This window comes from Podarcis erhardii, assembly GCF_964252035.2.
Source record: "Podarcis erhardii genome assembly, chromosome: 6".
Lineage (NCBI taxonomy): Eukaryota > Metazoa > Chordata > Lepidosauria > Squamata > Lacertidae > Podarcis > Podarcis erhardii.
In genome coordinates, this window is record NC_138510.1 from 1,899,804 (window position 1) to 1,914,076 (window position 14,273).

Sequence of the window (14,273 nt, forward strand, 5' to 3'; positions counted from 1 at the left end):
GAAGTTTTTAATGTGTGACATTTTAATGTGTTTTTCATCTTTGTTGGAAGCCGCCCAGAGTGGCTGGGGAAACCCAGCCAGATGGGTGGGGTACAAATAATAAATTATGATGAAGAAGATGATGATGATGATGGGATGGCTGTGTGATGAGTTCAAACCTTTTCCACTCTTCCTCTCTTCCTCCCCCCCCCCTACAGGTTGACAGACTGATGGAGTTATATTTCAAGTACCTGGATGCAATGCAAGCAGCCGATAAGAAGATTGAAGGAGAAAAGCATGTAGGTGTCATCACTCCCACCCCACCCCCTCCTGTCAGTTCATTATGAGATGCTGCCTGCAAGTTCCCTGAAATGCTAAAAGCTCCCCATATGAACCAACCCAGACCCTGCGGCCATTATTCGAAGCCCTACTTCGTGTCTCCCCCCCCCCCCCCCGTGAGAGATCCAGAGGACACCAACACGAGAACAGGGCCTTTTCTGCATTGGCTCCCACTTTGTGGAATGCTCTCCCAGGGAGGCTTGCTGGGCGCCATCATTACATTATCTTTGGGCACTAGCTTAAACTTTGCTCTGTAACCAGGCCTTCAGCCTTTAACTATCAGTGGCCTTTTAGAAGTGGGTGGGATGTTTTTAAAGTAAACACACCCCCCCCCCATTTGATGCATATGTCAGGTTTTCCTTTTACCTCTTTGTGCTTTTAGTGCATTGAGTTGCTTCGGGCAAGGTAAAGTGACTAACACATTTAATTAATATTATTAATAATAAATAATAGTATTAATAATTTTTAGCTTCTTAAAGAGACAGCTGCGGTTTGCTCAAGGGCTCGCTTGCTTCCCGCCCCACTGCTTGCGAGCTCACCAAAAGCGTCCTCCAGACACGAAGACCTGCTGCCCAGCTTAAGCAAGGGGGCATGCGTGTGTTGTTCTCCATTCAGTTAAGCACTGGAGAATAATTTGCAAAAAACCTGCAGTTATAGGGTGGTTTATAAATTCAATTAATAATACAGTAGACCCTCGGGTTACGTTACTCTCGAATGCAGCAAACCTGGAAGTATTTTTCCGGGTTTCGCCGCTGTGCATGCACAGACGCGGTGCCTCTGGGTACAAATTTTTCGGGGGGCGCATAGACCCCCAGAATGAATTAAATTTGTATCCGGAGGGTCCACTGTAGTATTATTATTAATAATAAAAATAATACCTACCACGAGTTTGGTTTTTAAAGTTTTTTAAAAAATATTTTATCTAAGTCTATCAAATCCATTCAAAAATAATAGCAAAAAAGCAGCACAGTGTATCAAAGAGTGGCTTTATATTTGGTTGGTAGAGTACTTAGAGAAGCCAGATTTCTCATTGTCCCGTGGAGAAGGCAGCCGTCCCTGTGCACTGAAGCCCTGAAACGCGGCAGAGAGTCAGAGAGGGAGCAGGTGTCCCCCCAGGTAGGACATGGCAAGAACCCCAAGGAATGCTGCCGCTCAGAAAATCTCAATGTGTCAGGTTGTGGTGAAAAAGTCTCCCCTCTTCCCCAGTCCATTTCATGTTTTATTTGAGGAAAAGGTGGCAAGCCACCACAGCTCTTTAACTCCCTCAGAGACGAGGCGCAATTATAGAGCCTCAGCGGTGATCTTTTCAGAAAGGGAGGCAAAGGCAGGTGATGACTTAATGCATTTCTTCTTAGTTCTGCGAGGAAATTATGCTCAGCAGGTTTATTCAATAAAAGCGCTCTCGCCGGATACTTTGCGCCATAACGACTTACAAATTAGATGCTAATTGTGCCACTGTTAAGTCATTCCATCCTTGAAAGGGAGAATCGGCTTCTGTGGGCTTTGATAGCCTAAATGGGGTTTTGGAATTAACCTGGCATTTGAGTGGGGCAGCAAATGGCTTGAATTGCACAGAAGTGCCTTGCGAGAGGGTGATCATGAAAGGGGTTAATGCGGAGCGTGAGAAACAGCAGCGTTGGCCGGAGGCTCCGCAGCCCAGCTGAACTTGCTCAGCTGCCCAGACCTTCCTCACCTGGGCTCTGAGCTGAAGCCCCTTGCCGTATTTTTCGCCCTATAGGACACACTTTTTCCCCTCCAAAAATGAAGGGGAAATGTGTGTGCGTCCTATGGGGCGAATGCAGGCTTTCGCTGAAGCCTGGAGAGCGAGAGGGGTCGGTGCGCACCAACCCCTCTTGCTCTCCAGGCTTCAGGAAGCTATCCGCAAGCCATGGGAGAGCTGCACGACTTCGCAGAAGCCTAGGGTGCGCTGAGCTCAGCACGCCCCAGGCTCCGGGCAGCTCTCTGCAAGCCGTGGGAGATCTGCGCGAATTTGCGCAGCTCTCCCACGGCTTGCGAATAGCAGCCTGTTCTGGGGGCTGGGGTCGGGGGAAGCTGTTCTGGGGGCTGGGGTCGGGGGGGGGAATATATATTTTTTCTTTGTTCCCCCCCCCAAAAAAAACTAGGTGCGCCCTATGAGCCGGTGCGCCCTATGGGGCGAAAAATACGGTACATCCGTTGCCGACTGAGAGCACAGCTGATCATCCTAAAAGCCCCATGACGACTTATCCCAAACAGAGTGAAAGAACTTGCAAGGCCTGAACCTGTTTTATATGGGACGACTCAGCTCACAGGGAACGCTTTGCTAGATTGGCCACGGGCCTGATCCTGCGGGCTCTCCTTATGTTCTTCTGCAAATGTGCCCACCAACAAGCAACGTTGTCCCTCCCATTAGCCAACACCGACTCCTCCTGCAGGGCTTCTACATTTGTGTGCGTTTTGCATTGCTTATCATTTTGCCCTGCAAGTGTCGGGTCTCACATCTGGTGCCAAACTTGCAGCTCTCCCTCACACTTCAGCCTCTAAAGGAAGTTTTGAGCCTTCCTTCTTGAGGCTGCAGCTGTTACAGAAATGCCCCTTCAGTGCCAACTCTGGAAGCTGGAGAGAGAAATCAAGCCTTCAGTCCAGAGTTTTCTCCTCCCTTGGTTTGAGCTCCCCTTTATGGGGCCGAGGTGTGTTTGCTGGCCTTCAAGGATCAGTCCTCCTCCCTCCCCGCCTGGCATAGATTTGGGTTGGCCCCCTCGGCCTCTTCCCCTCGGCTAGCAGCCCCAGCTGGTGGAAGCAGGAAGATCTTGCCTCCTTCATCAGCCTTTGCTCATCTTCGCCGCAGTTGCTCCTCACGCCCCAGCTGGCCTGACGGGCTGTCCCAACCTGTCTGTCACCCTGACAGCTGATTTTAATTGGGAAGCGGGAAGAGATAATCTAGCCTGACACTCGTGCTTACCTTGCACAGAGCAGCCGGAACGGTCTGCACTGCTGTGCCCCCTGGCCGCAAAAAGGTGTGCCAACAGGGCATGTGCCACCGAGCCACATCCTGCCGACGTTGCTCCTCCAGGAGGCAGTGGCAGCCACCAACTTGAGCTTTAAAAGGGGACGAGACAAATTCGTGGAGGAGACTATGGACAGTTGGAGGCAGCAATGCTTATGAATATCAGTTGCTGGGAACTGCAGAAGACCGGAAGGCTCTTGAGCTTGTATCCTGCTTGTGGGTTTCCCACAGACACCTGGTTGGCCACTGGGAGAACAAGATGCTGGACTAGATGGGCCGCAGGCCTGATCCAGCACAATCCTCTTTCATTTTTAAGCAGTGGAAGAAGCAGCAAAGTAGCCTTCCGAGGACGTTTCCGAGCACAATTCAAAGTGTTGGTGCTGACCTTTAAAGCCCTAAACAGCCTCGGCCCAGTATACCTGAAGGAGCGTCTCCACCCCCATCATTCTGCCCGGACACTGAGGTCCAGCTCCAAGGGCCTTCTGGCGGTTCCCTCGCTGCGAGAAGCCAAGTTACAGGGAACCAGGCAGAGGGCCTTCTCGGTAGTGGCACCCGCTCTATGGGACGCCCTCCCACCAGATGTCAAAAGAGAACAACTACTACCAGACTTTTATAAGACATCTGAAGGCAGCCCTCTTTAGGGAAGCTTTTAATGTTTAATAGGTTATTGTATTTTAGTGTTCTGTTGGAAGCTGCCCAGAGTGGCTGGGGAAACCCAGCCAGATGGGCGGGGAATAAATAATAATAATAATAATAATTATTATTATTATTCCTGGACCCCCTGGCAGAGGACTAGGAGGAAGCTCCTTCCTAAGCCCTAATAAAGCAGCCAGCCACTTCCTGTCCCCTTGCACACCCGCAGAGTACCCAAGGGAAATGGCGTTGATGCTTGATTTTCCAGTACCCAGAATCCTGCCACCCATTGTGGCAGGCCAGGGTGGCTGAGAGGAGAGGAGCAAGGGCAGAATCTCCGCTGGGATCAGGAAGCCTCCCTGCTTGAATCTGCAGCAGGCCCCGCTGGGCTTTGGCAATCGTCATTTTGCCATTCCCCGACTGTCAGTCCAGCCTCATTACTGTGAGGGGAGCTTGCTTCAGTTTCACAGGAGCCCATCTTATTGCTGTCGTCTCCCATCAGCATGGGGCATCTCGCGGCAGATAAGGAATGGCACCTGAGCACTCATTTGGAGGTTAGCATCTTGACGGCTGCAGAGGGTTTGGGGTGGGGGGGGGGAGAGAGAGAAAAAGATTAACAACAGTTTGAAGGGGGAGGAATGGTGGCTGTGAACAGGGCTTTCAAAAACGGCACGGTGGTGTCGCAGCCATCCACACACCAGCTCCCTGCACACTGGCAAGCAGCTTTGGCTAAGTTTCCCGGAGCTCGCTGTGTTTTATGTCTTGCTGCCAGCCCCACAGGGAGAGGCTCCCGCCTTGCGCGAGAGAAGAGCCGCCCCGGTTTCCGCCCGCGCAATCAGCGGATCCGGCCTCCAAATCACTTCGTTATCCTGGATTGCAGGTGTCGTGCGCCTTGCGCCTCAGATGTCAGCTTGAGCTGCCACGGCTGATGGCTTCGAAAACACTTGCCATTCGCATTTCTAAAAAATGAAAATCAAGAGCTGTCAAGGCGGAAGGGCAGAAATTAGGAGCTGGAGAGGCAAGGGGGGAGAGGCTCCTTCCATGGCTTGTAGATTGCCAATGACATTCCTGCTAATCCTGAGCCAGGATTTTAAGGGTCTCTGAGGCTCCAGCGCATTCCCCGAGAGGCAGCCACCACAAGCCAGGTCAGTGCCTGGTCACAAGAGGGCAGGTCCTTGATGTAGCAAAGGGTCTGGGTCATAGAATCATAGAACTATCGAGGTCCAAGGGGCACTAGGGATCATCTAGTCCAACCCCCTGCCATGCAGGAGCCACACCTAAAGAGTCCCTGACAGATGGCGACCCAACCTCTCCTTAAAACTAGCAAACCAGAAAAGGGTGTGGTGGCTTTCTGAAAGGCGGCGGCTTTTGAGCATCCAAAACCCAGACTGCAAGGTGTGGGCCTGCAAAAGCTGGAGTAGGGAAGCGGAAGAAGTGAAAAGTCAGGAATGGAGCTGAACAGGGTGGTCCCTTTTTGAGTCTCAAACTCTCAGGGTCAGGGTAAGGGGAGCACACCTGTTTTTGTCACCTGCCTTGGCAAAGAGGCGGTGTTTTCAAGGCCCCAGCAGACCACAAGATGAAGCTGGGCTAGTCCTACGCTGTGCTGCTTGGCTTTCGGTCTTGGTCAGGTGGGCAAAAGAAGCCCGTTGGGTGGAAGTCGGGGGACAGTATAGGACTACGAGAGCTCCAGAGGGCAGCAACCTGAGAACGGGGCCTTTTCTGCGGTGGCTGCCCATTTGTGGAATGTTTTCCCCAGGGACGCTCACCTCATACCTTCATTACATATCTTTAGGCGCCAGGCAAAAACGTTTATCTGTCACCAGGCCTTTGACTGATTCACATTCTGTGTCCTTTCCAGTGTGTTTGGCAGGGGGGGGGGCGGTTATTGGTTTGTTTTTGTTTTTATTATGTGTTTTGTGTTCTTGTTTTGTATTTTTCTGTTGCAAACCACCCTGTGCTCTTTTGGTGAAAGTTAATAAATAAATAGGTAAATAGAAACCATTCTCTCCTGATAATACCCTTCGTTAAACTATGGAACTCACTGCTACAGGATGGATGGCTTTAAACGAGGTTTAGACAGTTTCACATAGGAAAGGGCTCTCAATAGCTACTAGCCACCATGACGGGGCTCTGCCTTCAAGGTCAGAGGCAGCGGTGCTTCTGAACTCCCATTGCTGGAAAGCGCATGAAGGCAGAAGGTTTTGTTTTGTTGTTTTGCATGGTTTCCCAAAGGCATCTGGTCGGCCATTGTGAGAGCAGGATGCTGACCTGGGTGGGCCATTGGCCAGATCCAGCAGGCTGTTCTTAGAGCCTTAAGTTCTTCGCATCGCTGCTGTCCCTGGACTCTTCCTGTGGGCTGGTGCTTTGCTCAGCAGCTTGCTTGCAGACCTTCCTCCGTCTGGGACCTCTGTTGCTTCATGTGGGCTCTGGGGAAGGAAGGTCTGGGGCTGGACAGCTGGCTGGGGGGGGGGGGCAGAGGAGCTTGCCACTGCTGCACAGCCTTGCCTTTCCCCTATTTTTGCCTGCGACGCACACACACAGGAGGGGGGTCCCTCCTTGCCAAGTCTTGCAGGTACAGCGGGTGCCCGCTCTAATGAGGAGACATTGCTCCGGCGGACTGCCACGCACCTGCTGGGCCGCCATATAATAAATCACAGAAGCAGCAGGGAGCTCGCGGGTTGGCAAAACAAAATTCCAGCGTGAGGATAGCAAAAGGTCACGTGTGGCATGCATTACTGCTGGCGCAGGGCCAGCAGGAAGCGGAGGGTGGGCTGGCAGGCTTGCGCTGGGCAGTGGGGGGCCCACAGGGACATGTTTTGCCCGGGAACAAATGGCTCTTTCACTGCGCAAGGGATTTCTGCGGACTTTGCAATCGGAGCTGCTCCTGGTGCTTCTCTTTGACGTGCGATGCTTTGGTTGAGACTCTTGAATTGTGGGGTGCTGGACTAGGGGACCCTAGGTAAAGGTAAAGGGACCCCTGACCATTAGGTCCAGTTGTGGCCGATTCTGGGGTTGCGGCGCTCATCTCGCTTTATTGGCTGAGGGAGCCGGCGTACAGCTTCCGGGTCATGTGGCCAGCATGACTAAGCTGCTTCTGGCAAACCAGAGCAGCGCACGGAAACGCCGTTTACCTTCCCGCCAGAGCGGTACCTATTGATCTATTTGCACTTTGACGTGCTTTCGAACTGCTAGGTTGGCAGGAGCAGGGACCGAGCAACGGGAGCTCACCCCGTCGCGGGGATTCGAACCGCCGACCTTCTGATCGGCAAGTCCTAGGCTCTGTGGTTTAACCCACAGCGCCACCCACGTCCCAGGGGACCCTAGGGGACCTTTCCAACTGTGATTCTGTGATTCCAGGACATGGTCCGCCGGGGAGAGATCATTGATGATGACATGGAGGATGAGTTCTACCTCCGCCGCCTGGACGCTGGCCTCTTCGTCCTCCAGCTCGTCTGCTACATCATGGCAGAGATCTGCAATGCCAGCATTCCCCAGGTGAGGGCAGCACGGCTGCCACATTACCCCCACCCCCACCCCCAGTGTTCATGGTCTATGGGCCCCCACTGGACTGTGTCTTTGCTTCTGTCCCTCCCTACCAGGAAGAACCCAGAACTCAGGGCATCTGCATCAGGGGGTGCTTGGTGCACACATTTTATGTTGCAACCCCTTTTTTGAGTTTTCCCTTGGCTAGGGATGAAGGCAGTAGCCCTATATGGCCTAGGACCCTCGTACCTACGGGACCGCCTCTCCTGGTATGTCCCACGGAGGACCTTATGGTCTTCAAACAAAAACATCTTGGAAGTCCCGGGCCACAGGGAGGTTAGAGTGGCCTCAACCAGAGCCACTGGTGGCCTCAACCAGAGCCACCACCGATGTGGTGGGACGCTCTGTCACAAGAGACTAGGGCCCTGCGGGACTTGACATCTTTCCGCAGGGCCTTCAAGACAGAGCTGTTCCGCCTGGCCTTTGGCCAGGGCACAGCCTGACCCCCTCCTTTGGTAATCCTCATAGAACTCTAGCCCAATGGTTGCCATGAATTTGATCCTGAATTGATTTTAGAATGATTTTATTGTTGTTAGCCACTCTGAGGCAGGCTTTGGCTGGGGAGGGCAGAGTATAAATAAAATTTATTATTATTATTATTATTATTATTATTATTATTATTAATTAAGGTGGCAGCCTTTCTAGAAGGTGGATGTCCCTGTTTCCCCTCCCCTCCTTGGGCTAATACACCTGAGTGGGGCGAGGGAAGGATTCGGCAAGGTTTTCCTTTGCCACATGGGCTGCTTCCACGTGCAGAATCATGGAACTGGAAGGCCTTCAAAGGGTCATTGGGTCCAATGCCCTGATCCCAAGGCCACATATGCAGGGCTGCTCATTCCTGCTCGCACAGATAAAGGCACTTTCCTTTCTGGCCATTTTGGGGCCGTATGAGTGTGCTGTGTCAAGATCCCGGCACAGTTCAACCAAGCTGCCTCCCTGGAAAAAAAAAAAAACCCAGCTCTCCTGTGGGTTTTTTGTTCTCTGTTTCCATTACAATTACTGCAGCTTTCTCTCTCTCTCTCTCTCTCTCTCTCTCTCTCTCTCTTTCTCTCCCGCCCTCTCCTGTTTTTCATTCCCTGGCCAGATTCGTCAGCGAGTCCATCAGATCCTGAACATGAGGGGAAGTTCCATCAAAATAGTTCGGCACATCATTAAAGGTGAGTCCTTGAGCCCCGGAGTGGGGGAACGGCTTCCTCTGAGGTCCCACTCAGGCCAGCAGCCCCAGCAGAAAGCAGGGAGCCAGCCTCACAGCCTCAGGCACGTGGAGCCGGGCAAGAGACCGCCTCTCTGCCTATTCATCCGGCCACCGTGACCCCTTTTGGTAGACCCTGCCTTCCAGCCCCATTGTGCTGCCTGCGAGATTGTTGAAAGTAAGGGTTCAGTGCAAAGCCGTCACCAGCAGCAAGGTCTGGGCTGGCCTCTGTGGCTCCTGGCCTGTGGGCTTCTGCACATAGCTGTCAACGTTTCCCTTTTTTTAAAAGGGAAATTCCCATATTCTGAATAGGATTCCTCGCAAGAAAAGGGAAAAGCTGACAGCTATGCTTCTGCACTGAAGAGGAGTGGTGGCATTTAGGAGACCCCTAAATTTAGATGCAAGATGCTTTGATGGTAGGCGAGGCTTGGGGAGAGAACCAGTGTGGTGTAGTGGTCAGAGGGGCAGACTATTAATGCAATAAATAACTAAAAACAAAATAAATAAAATTGCTGCTGAGCTCCTCTTCCACCACCTCTAGCCCCCCAGACCTAGATTCCCCACTGCTGGGTCCTGAGTCTCCCTGAGAAATTCACAGTTCACCTTCTGACCTGAACTGGCACATGTGTGGTTACAACAGCACCCAGGCAGTCTGACCCACCCTAGGAGGGTCCGGGGCAAGCGGGCTTCCTCAAGTCCTCCATCAGGCTCCAGGTAGCCACCCCCTCCCCCTGCATGGGGGGGGGGGCAGAGCTGGATTCCTGCCTTTCTCCTCCAGTGTGGGATTCTGCTCACCTTGAGCCTCGCACAGCTGGAGTCGTAAGCCATTCTTGCTGCAGGAAGAAGACAGGTTCTTTCTTGAAGGAGGGGGTTTCTCTGGGGCTTGGAGCCAGATGGTGGTGGGGAGTGGCAGGAGCACCCAAGCAGCAGCAGAAGCCACCCCCCGCCCCCCACCAGCGGAGGCTCAGCTAATTCAGCATCTTCTGCCTCCTTCCCTTTTTCCGCTTTGCATGCAGGGCTCTGGTCCCATTCTGTCTCCTGCTTTTTTGCATGCTAATTGGAAGCCTGTTTCTTAGTTTGATTTTTATGGCCTACATATTTTCCCTGTTTCTCTGGCAGCCTGACAGCTGATGGGTCCCTGGGGAGGGCCAAGAATTGCTTCGGATGCAAAGGGAGAGAGAAATTGGGCTCTCCATTTATTTTAAGTGGGGATGGAGGCAAGCAGGGAGGGGCAACAGCCTCATTAAGGCTCCTCTCTGATGGCTGACCAGGCTGGGCTTGGGGGAGAAATTTTGGAGGTGGGGGTGCAGCTGCCTTGGTGTGGGAACCAACAGCATCTAGGAGAGACAAACCACCCTGGGTGCCCCACTGAGGCAGGGGGCTTTGGGGTGTGAGAGATCCAATAACTGTTGAAGCAAGTGTTGGTGATGGGTTTAGCTCCTTCTCCCTCTCTCTGAGTGCCATGTATGGGGTCATGTTTCTTGGGATTTGTTAAAGCTATATTGATGGGAGTGGTGGCCACCAAGCTAGATAACATCATTGTTATCTGAAGAAGTGTGCATGCACACGAAAGCTCATACCAAGAACTGACTTAGTTGGTCTTTAAGGTGCTACTGGAAGGAATTTGTTTTGTTTTGACTATGGCAGACCAACACGGCTACCTATCTGTAACTGAATCATTGTTAGCATTAGCATTTCTATACCATTTTATATCAAAGCAGTCTATAACACATTAAAACAATCTACAATGAAACATTACTGAATAAAGTACACATTCAGAGCAGGAATTAACAGGAAACTAAAATGCTATCTTAAAAATTTCAAATTAAAACATTGCAAAACAGGTCAACTACAAAATGCACATTTGAAATGCACATTAAAAGAATGAGAAAGAGAGAGCCAGATGAAATGGCCCTTGCCATCTCTTTGGGTTGGTTGTTTGGTTGACTGCTGTGAGAAGAGGATGCTGGACTAGATGGGCCCAGGGCCTGATCCAGGAGGCTTTTCTCAAGTTCTCGTATATTTTTCTCCAAATGACCTCTGCTTATTTGCTTGAGCTTGAATGCATTAAATTGCTCCTTGCCTGCAGATACTTCCTGCCTCTTCTGTGTCTCGTTCACTCCCTGGGACACATAGTCATTTGAACAGCGCAGATTAATCAGTTTAGCTGTGTGTGGATCCTGCCCTTAGATCAAAGTGTGGGAGCAGATTTCCTTTTGGGTGCCTCGGGGTGGGCATCCGCTCACTTCTCAGGAGGAAGGGGAACATGGGAGGGGCACATCCCACCCGGCAGAGCAATGAGTAGCCCTCCCATTTCCACCCCCACCCTAAATTCCCTAGGCTTCAGAAGCCCACAGGCCTTCCCATCTTCTCCAGAAGAATACTTGACTTGCTGCTGCTGCTGCTGCTGAATTTGCCACCCCAAAACAGTGGCCTCCTGGCGGTTGGTTGAGAAGAGTGTTGGCTCGCTTGTCTGCTTCTTCCAGTTTAGCCTCCTTAGGTGGCTAATGGCATCTCGACAGCCCAGCGCTGAAGATGCAGGGGAGAGCAGTGGCCTTGAGGTGCCTTTGCAAGTGATGCGGAGAAGCCATTTCTCTCCCTAATGGGGCTGCTAGGTGGTGCCTCGTTGTGCTCAGGACTCGTGGATATGGTCCGTGGGGCGTGTAAGGCCAGAACTGGCTCTCCAGGAGTTGAGTGATGGGCCTGCAGTTTGACACATCTTACCAGGTGTGCTCTCAGTTTGCCGATGCTTTTGTTTGGCACAGAGCAGCACTGGGCGAAGGCTTTTCTCTGGCCGAACGGGAAGGGGGATGAGACTCCCACATTAGGAAATGGTGGCTGTAGCATGCCTTCTGAGCGTGATAGGAGAGCCTCCTGTCTGAGGTCCAAGCAGAGTAAGAGAAATGCCAGAATCGGCTCGTGCAAAAATAACAACTCTTGTACCGGTTGTGTGCAAAATGCTTTGAAATTCTTACTTATCCATGCAGCAGCCCTGTGTGGTAGGATAAGGCAGACAGAGAGGGAGAAAGAATTGCAAAGGAGCAGAGTTAAGCCCGGACTTCTTCGGACCAAGCCCCTGCCCCACTTCCCATTGGCATCCCACAACCTGCATCAGCATGAAAAAAACACACACAATTACAAACATAACCAAAAGCGGAAACGATAAATAAAAAATCAAAAAGTATGCAACCAAACTGAACACTTTCCACATATGGCATAATAAAATCTAAAGATACAACAAATTAATTCTGATAGCAGCAGCAGCAATCTGAAACAAAAAACCCCAAACAAGACCCCTTCCGAAGAGCCTGTTCGGCAGCTTCAGCTTCTGCAGCTGGAGTCAGTCCCGGCCCCACTTCTCATGCCAGATGGAAAAGGCCTGCAAGGCTGGGAGCAGGTCTCCCAGGACTCCCAGCCAAGAATGGCCTTTCGCGGCTGGTGTCTTGCTGACCTTTTGGACTCCAGCCCTGCTGACTGGGGCTGACGGGAGTGGTAGTTCGAAACATCTGCAGGGCGTCAAGCTGGGGGAGGCTGTGGTGGAACAAGGCTAGAGATGTTTGGAGAAGCAGGGATGAGCAAGCCCAGATTGCGGGGCTGGTTTGTAGAATTGATACACCACCTAATAGTGTGCTTGCGCTTCTTGCCCCATTTGTGCTTCCAGTGCCCCAGTTACTGGGGGAGGAGCGAGGTAAACGGACCCCTGACCATTAGGTCCAGTTGTGGCCGACTCTGGGGTTGCGGCGCTCATCTCACTTTATTGGCCAAGGGAGCCGGCGTACAGCTTCCGGGTCATGCGGCCAGCAGGACTAAGCCGCTTCTGGCGAACCAGAGCAGTGCATGAAAACATCGCTTACCTTCCTGCCGGAGCGGTACCTATTTATCTACTTGCACTTTTACGTGCTTTTGAACTGCTAGGTTGGCAGGAGCAGGGACTGAGCAACGGGAGCTCACCCCGTCGCGGGGATTCGAACCGCTGACCTTCTGATCGGCAAGCCCAAGGCTCTGTGGTTTCACCCACAGCGCCACCCACATCCCTTTTGGGCAAATGGTCCAGGGATTTAAGCCTAGCTTTGAGGCCATCGCTCTCCCCCCCCCCCCGGTAAATGTTGCAAGGGCTGCTGGACAGGCAGGTCTCCCCTCTCTTTCACATAAGCCCAGAGGTTTTGCTGCTGTGCTTGCTGCTGTGACTTCTCCCGCTCAGTTCCCCTCCTCCCCGCAATCTCTGGAAGTGAGGAGCAGAGCCTGCCCTGCCTGTTGGAGCAAGTCAAGCCACGGAGGGCACAGCCCCCATTGCAGCAGCTGCTGCCAGGCTTGAGCTTCATGCATATTCAAGGCCCTCCTCCCAGGAGCCCTGGCAGAGGCGGCAGCAGAGCAGCGTTGTTTGTGTGTGCTGCTTGAGGTGAGGGGGGAGCAGCGTCCCCATGCATTAGGGGGATCACGTACCCTCCTGCCCTGTATTAACGGGAGCCCTTTGCCCCGCAAGCTGTTACGGCTCTGTTTTGGAGACCGGGTGGCACCCTGCACAGGAATGGAGAAAGCTGCTCCTTTTCCCTCTGAGGTACCTCTGGAATTACTGGGAGAATTGCGGGTTTTCCACAGGTATCTGGGTGGCGCTGTGAGAACCGGATGCTGGACTAGATAGGCCACTGGTCTGATCCAGCAGAATCTGCTTGAGTTCTTATGTGGTCACAGGACGGGCCTGTTTGCCATGCCCTGCTCGGCTCCTGGCTCTGGGCCCTGCTGCCCCCCTCTGCTTCCCCTCAGTTGTCCTCCTTCCTATAATCAATATCCCACCCCCATGACTAGCCCCCAAACATGGCACCAAGTATATCTGCTGGTTTCTAGGGGGCTGTGAGGCATTGCTTAATAGGGCCCCTTACCTCCTAATTGAAGCTCGGAAGACAAAGCTGCTCCCTTTCTTACCTGGGTTTCACCTGCGGGGAGGGGGGGCGTGTTGCCCCAGATGTAGAGCTACAGCCGCTGCTTCTTCTCCTGAGAGCCACCTTTTGTCTTCCTGCAGAGTATGCGGAGAACATTGGGGACGGGAAGAACCCCGAATTCCGGGAGAGCGAGCAGAAGCGGATTGTGGAGCTGCTGGAGAATTTCTGAGGGTCCCCCACTCAGCGACTGCAACGCCACCTCTTTCAGGACCCCGTGACCTTGTGCTGCAACTCTGGAGCCACAGAAAGGACTTGCTGGAGGAAATAAGCCTCTGGGCGGCTTTTTGAGATATTAAAGGATATTTTGTTTTGGTTTTTTCCTTACGTTTCCCGACTGATTCTCTGCTGTGGGAGCACAGGATGAGGCCCACCTCCTTGAAGTGGAATGGATTGCTTTGGGCAACTTTATTGTCCCACTTTATTTCCAGGTTTGGGGCAGGCTAAAAGTTGAGGGGTTCTTGATGCAATTTGATGGTCCTTTGCAGCATCCATTAGATCTTGTGATGGCGGCTGTTCTGCATTCCCAGCTTCCTTACCCCAGTATGGAGCCCAGGATGCCTTTGGGTTGACTGATTCCATTTTTATGCTCTCCTTTCTCCCACGGGAGCTCAGAGCTGTGAACAGAGCCAGTGTGGTGTAGTGGTTAGAGCACTGGACTAGG

At 52.4% G+C, this 14,273-nt stretch overlaps 1 protein-coding gene across 1 annotated transcript in view; it reads left to right on the plus strand.

The window, feature by feature from the left end:
• The window catches only part of CTNNBL1 (catenin beta like 1), a 91,435-nt gene extending 77,503 nt beyond the window's left edge, over nt 1-13,932 (plus strand). Inside the window, exons 13-16 of the mRNA XM_081867759.1 lie at nt 198-278; nt 7,295-7,432; nt 8,565-8,637; nt 13,693-13,932. Of these exons, the coding sequence (XP_081723885.1) occupies nt 198-278; nt 7,295-7,432; nt 8,565-8,637; nt 13,693-13,781 (381 nt within the window). The 3' untranslated portion in view covers nt 13,782-13,932. The remainder of the gene's footprint in view (nt 1-197; nt 279-7,294; nt 7,433-8,564; nt 8,638-13,692) is intronic.
• Nucleotides 13,933-14,273: the final 341 nt, after the last annotated feature.